The sequence below is a fragment of the Octodon degus genome, unplaced genomic scaffold (genome assembly GCF_000260255.1).
Source record: "Octodon degus isolate 3935 unplaced genomic scaffold, OctDeg1.0 scaffold00006, whole genome shotgun sequence".
NCBI lineage: Eukaryota > Metazoa > Chordata > Mammalia > Rodentia > Octodontidae > Octodon > Octodon degus.
Window position 1 is genome coordinate 19,975,542 of NW_004524582.1, and position 6,306 is coordinate 19,981,847.

Here is a 6,306-nt window from a genome sequence, read left to right on the forward strand (position 1 = left end):
ATTCTAAATAGATATCAGTCACCTCGAAAGAGCCCAAATGAGTCACTAACCTAACCCTCAATAGGAAGAGAGCCTGTCTCATATTCATGCCCACTTGCTACTTGACTCACTTTCTCATTTGGTACTGGATTTAATCAATTTTACCTGAGCAATGGTGCTTTTAATCCCATTGGTTGATCATAGTTTTGTCGCACCTCATGCCCACCTAAGCGAGTTCCCGTGTTTACCACCTTAGACCCACCTCACTGCATGGTTTTATTCTATAAAGTTCCCTGGAAGAGACAGCTCAGGCCCCCTTCTGTCCTTCTCTAGGACAGGAGCTTTCTTTCCCCCCAATAAATATGTTCTGCTCTTAACCTCTATTTGTTCCTAAAATTCATTCTTCAGTTTTAGAGAACATGAATTCGTCCCAGGTACCTTTCAGGTTGGGAGTTTCATTTTCCCCTATATCATTACCAAGTAGCATACATCACTGCCAACAAAACAGATGGTACAAAGTGTCTCTTCACAGTATCATTACCAGTTGAGACATTAGGAAGCACTTTTCTTGAGCAGCCAGGAGTTGAAGGAGATACTCCCTGACTTGTACCACTGTGACATGACTAACACTTTATTCACTGAACTGGTAGTGAAGACTAAGATATTTTCCTTTTAAATGAAGAGTGTGAGATGTATTCTTTTTTTTTTTTTTTTTTTGGAACCGGGGATTGAACTCAGGCCCTTGCACTTGCCAGGCAAGCACTTTATCTACTGAGCCATCTCCCTGGCCCCATGAGATGTATTCTTGATGAACTCTATACAGTGGCTTGAGCCAGAGGCATACTTTATAGTCTGTGTAATGGACTGTGACAATCTTACTGAATGATTTTTCATCTCTTGTTTCTCTTTGTCAATGTTAATCAGTGCTCTACTGGCTTAAACCATTAACTTTTTCTAGTTCCTCCATTCTGTTTCATTCTAATGGGTCCCAGAACTCCTCCTGACTGCTTACCAAAATCAGAAAGTGACACAGAAAAAGAAAGTCATTTGGAACATAAATGGTGTCTATTTTGGATGAGAATGGGATTCCTCTAAAGAAGATCCCATAGCACCTAACCTAGCAACATATTTTGTGAGTTGTCTGTCAAGTGAAGGTTTTGGAAAACCTTATGTCCTAATTCCTGGTAATGTCACTTTTGGCTCCAAGTACACCAGTCCACACACCCGGAGAGACACGTCTAAGAATCTCCCATTGTTGCTATTGTGTCCCTAAACTGAAACCAATTGCTGAATGGCCCCCTCTCATCTTTTCTTGAGTCTGACATTTTAAAAACTCCTTAGAGGCCCTGGCTAATTCTCTAGAGATTGTACCACTCTAAATGGAGTGTTCCAGTTTGAAACCAGACAGTTAAGCAAAACATTGAGTAAAGCCACTCCCATAACCAGATATTTAGAACAGATTCCTGATTCACCCGCTGCTAGTTGTCACTGTGACTGCCTAACTAAATCAGTTAGGGAAATAAGCCACACTGCACCATTGACACTAGTTGCTCCTACACTGACTTCAAAAGGCAGCTAACAAACTCCTAACTTCATCACTATAAAGATCATCATTTGTTGTGATATAATCCAATGTTGCTAATCAATAAAGGGGTACACTGTAGCAGTCTACAGTTTAACAACTTATGCCTTTTTAACCAAACTACCATGCCCTGACAAGGTAAAGTGCTACCCCGTATTGAGTATCTACCCAAAAGTTCTATAATACAGCTACAGAAAATGTTTGTTGTGAACAAGCCTTATGACAAACTGGATAAAAATGAAGCTGTCAAGTATTAGTCAAAAGAGACCATATTTAAAGGCCAAGTTGAGTATTCTCCACACTCAGTACTCTCCCCACCCCAATTTATTCTGCCTATCTGAATATACTTTAACTACACACCTGGTTATTAATGGGGAGGGAAAAGCAAGCCATCACTGCTATTGTTACTCAACTAACACAACTATTACAGAGGTAGGGCTCAGCAAGAAGTTGTTCCCCTGGATAGCCCCTCTACACACACACACACACACAACCTTCTGAGCATTACTTTTTCTGACATTTATTTCTAGGGAGGTAACTGAAATTGGATAATTACAGAAAAGAATACAGTGGGAATATAAATTTAACTCCATATATTTTCCCAGGTTTAGGAAAACCTAGGGTTCCTGGTTTTTTTCTGTTTTTGTTTTGTTTTGTTTTGTTTTGTTTTGTTTTGTTTTGTTTTGTTTTAAAGAGGGAAATTTCAAATCTAGCCTACCTTACTCCAAAACCTGCAGTAACAGCATGGACATTATGTGTCAGAAGCTCCCCTCAGGCTGGCTTCAGTGAAACTGGCCTATAGAGTCATCCCATGGGTTTACAGAATCCTGTTCTGCAGAGAATCTATTTCCTGGGTCTTGGCACCCAGGGTTTTGTCAAGAACAAAATACATTCCAGAAGATGAATGGAAAAGGATTAAGAAAGAATTTATGCTTTCGGTATTAACTACCAAAGGAATAAAATATTCCATCTGTATAGCATTCACGTGCCTTTTCTACATCCATTACAAATGATTCTGGAACCATTCTAATTTTAATGAACCTTTTTTTAGAAAATCTCAGCTTAACTCATCTTGAAGTACAGCCTTAGCAGCATTGTTTCCCTAAGCAGATTAGCTTTCGGCTTTTCTTCTGCCTGAGCAAGGAACAGTATGTAATCTTACAATGACTCTTGCCGTGTTTATTTAAATGAGCTAACATACATAAAAATCAATGCCTTGAAATCCTATATAAAACAAAATGCATGAAACTATTAAATTTTCTCACAAATCCTATAGTAAAATATAAATCCTGTGTGTGATTCTGAATAACTTGGCATCTAAGAGGAATCAGAAAACAGGTTGTTAAACATGTATCAGATATCCTCTTTTTTTTTTTTTTTTTTTTTTTTTTTGCGGTACTGGAGATCAAACTCAGGACCTTACATTTGCCAGGCAGGCGCTTATGCTGCTGAGCTATCTCCCCGGTCCTATCCTCTTCATTTTAGTTTTATTTTTTCCTATTTCTATAATTTTTTTTCCTATTTCCATAATTTCCATAATTCTATGTATAAGATGGAATTCAAAAAGCAATGATGGAATCACAGATCTGTAAATGTACAGTAAGTGCAAGGGGAGTAAAGAATGTTTATACTCTAGTGACTGTTTCTGCTGAGGTTTCATTGTTTTGTCTGAAGGGAAAAGGAGGAAATTCTAGTGGATAGAGATGAAGTTTCTTTGTGAAATTATCAAACTGAAACTATACCATACTGTTAGTATAACAGAAATCATTCCTATGTAGGTATTCTGTGAAGTTGGTTTTTAACACATTAAAAGAAACTGTTCCAGGTTTTTTAAAGGAAGGGCGTGGGAAGAGGAATAGAAGAGATCTGAAAATTAAAATATGTTGACTTTTTTGTATCCTATATATGTTCCTTTTTCTGTGTGTGTTTATCAAAGTGTCTTACTCGTGAATACATTTTTATTATTCATTCTGAAAAGAAGGCTTCTCTCAGCACAGTGGCTGAATAAACCAACAGCTTTGTATCTGCTCGGCAGAGTACGGGCATTTATCCTTAGCAAAGGAAATAGCTCCTGCTTTGCTTAAGGTACATTCACCATTCAATAAGTACCAAATTGCATCGGTCGATGCACTGTCTATATCTGTGGGATGTCTCTATTAGAAAGTGTCTTGGTGGGCCTGCCATGCTGGTCCTGCCCTTAGGTGCGCTGATGGCAATTGAGACTGGAAATGTCTCGGCATCTTTAGACAAGAAACACACTGGAAGAAAAAAATGTATCATTCAGTCAAAACCACATTTGAACCCACTGTTTATAGTTTTTAAGTTATCCCTGATTACACAAAATGATAAGGACCAGGATAAGCCTTAAGCCTTAACATTTTATATGCCAGAGACGTGGGGTAGGTTAGGAATTTACCAGTTCGTATTCTTTCTAAATGGCTATCCCTCCAATTAAATGGAGTAATGTAGTCACCATAATTGGGATTAAGACAGATAAATTCATCCTCTACTTAACAAAATAGTTATCAAAGTAAGGAAACAGGCTTTCTAAACCAGTGGACATTAATAAGTTAGGCAAAGATGTTTTCTCAGTGCAGACAGGCAATATTTTATTGAAGTGTCCAGATACCTTGAGCCTAGTCTTTTAGTTCTATCTCCTTCCTAAAACTAGGGAAAAAATTCATGCATGATAGAAGGAGACATGACACATCCTTTCTGGAGGGTTTTCCTGCGTGGCCTCTCATCATCCTTTTTTCTAAAGAATTTCTCTATCATGAAAAATGTCTTTGTACTTTTTTTTTTTTTTTTGTGGCCAGCTCAGCCCACCCCGAGGGTGGCATTGGCACTGCATGTAGTGCTGGAGATCAAACCGCAGTCCCCTGCCCTGCCTACACTTGCCTAAGCAAGTGCCTTAGACCAGTGGGCTTTCTCACGGGCTCAAAAAAAATAGACTAAATTACTAAAGCAATTAAGGATCTGAGAAATTACTTGAGTTATTTTCTTACTAATGAATAAATTTTTATGTTTAATAAATGGCTTTCTATGTTTGGCTCTAGGGCTAGAGAATGTAGTGTCTTTTAGATCAGCCTATTAGTTTTTAAAATCTCTTTATTAAAAGTTTAGCTGTTCATCTAATAATATGGAAGAGTATATACTATGGTTCAGACACTGGGAATGCAAAATTATCTAAAATACTTCTAAAAGACTAGCTGTTCTATGAACCAACACACATTACCTAAGCCATTTCAGCTCTCTAGGGTTATATGAATTTATTCTAAACTCTAATCTATACTGACTCTTGAAATATTTTCAAATGGCTTATGGTGGAGGCTCAAACCAGTTGAGTAGAGAATTCATCCTATGAGACTGGGCATGGTGGCGCACCTGTAATCCCAACTCGTGAGAGGCTGTAAACAGGCAGATCACTACGAGTCTGATCTAGTAGTGAGACCCTGAACACCCTGTAGACCCTCTCCCCCACCCCCCAAAAAAAAGAATTCATCCTAGGTAGTAGAGATTCATATAGAAGGCAGACTCCAACAATATTAAGCAGTTACTAATGAAATTCTGATCAAATGGGACCTAGCTGCAGGAGAGGAGAGCAGGGCATGGGACAACCATATCCTTCCTCATTCAGTAAAATGAGTCAGAAAATAATATACACATCTTTTAAGTGCCCATGTATGGAAAAGCTGGTAGAACCCATGACTGAGAGCAGAGGTACTGGGAGACTTCATTTTTTCATTCCTGAATATTGTACCACATGAATATATTACCTATTTTTAAAATATCTCTTTTAGCCAGGGAGATGGCTCAGTGGAATAAGCGCTTCCCTGGCAAGTGCAAGGGCCTGAGTTCAATCCCCGGTTCCGCAGGGGAAAAAAACCCAAAAATATCTATTTTAAAAAGTACAATACTGGGGGCTGGGGAGATAGCTCAGTAGAATAAGTGCTTCCCTGGCAAGTATAAGGGCCTGAGTTCAATCCCCAGTTCCACAAAAAATAAATAAATTAAATAAATAAGAATTTTAAAAAATACAATACTATCCTATTAACTTGTGAGAACTGATTGGCCAGGGAAGATGTAAGTTTACTGAATCTCAACCAAACATCTACACAAACTTCTATCAACAATGGTGGCTTTACTGCAAAACTGATGCATAATCATAAATGTATTTTATGTTATCCTCCTCTTGAATTTAAGAAATTCCATAGCTTTCTATTTATGAGTCACAGATTTCAAAATGACATTAGCCTTTTTAAAATATTGAGGCATATTCAATTATGTTACTTCATTTAAAATATTATAATACCACATAATGACATTTATACCATTCCAAGCATTTTTATCAGTAACTAACTGCTCTTGGAGCTCAAAAATATCTGAAGTAGTCAGAGGCCAGGACTTTCTCGGCAGCATGACTTGAGTCGGATGTGAGGGCCTATCTGAACAGGAGAGAGGATAAAGAAAGAGTTATGAAAAGCATAGAGGGAATTTGCAACGCTTAGGTGGGCTATCGAAGCAATTCTCAAAAAGTGATTCTGAAAATATGCACAACAGCATCACTGAAATGATTGTTTGAAATACCTTGTCTTGGGTTTATATTGCAGGAATGCTGTAAAATGACTTTTAAAAAAGAAAAAAAAAATAGCAATGGTCAGTTCTAGGGGAAAAAAACCCTGAGAAACAGCCACATTAAAATATTCAATCATAAATCAGCCCTATTAGCAATACTTAATTCCATT

At 37.8% G+C, this 6,306-nt stretch overlaps 1 protein-coding gene across 1 annotated transcript; it reads left to right on the forward strand.

The window, feature by feature from the left end:
• Nucleotides 1-960: 960 nt before the first annotated feature.
• Nucleotides 961-1,583, forward strand: Dcaf16 (DDB1 and CUL4 associated factor 16). The gene is given in 7 exon segments (XM_023724266.1): nt 961-1,021; nt 1,059-1,133; nt 1,136-1,162; nt 1,165-1,296; nt 1,299-1,517; nt 1,520-1,543; nt 1,546-1,583. Coding segments are annotated over 7 exon segments (576 nt in total).
• The last annotated feature ends 4,723 nt before the right edge of the window (nt 1,584-6,306 follow it).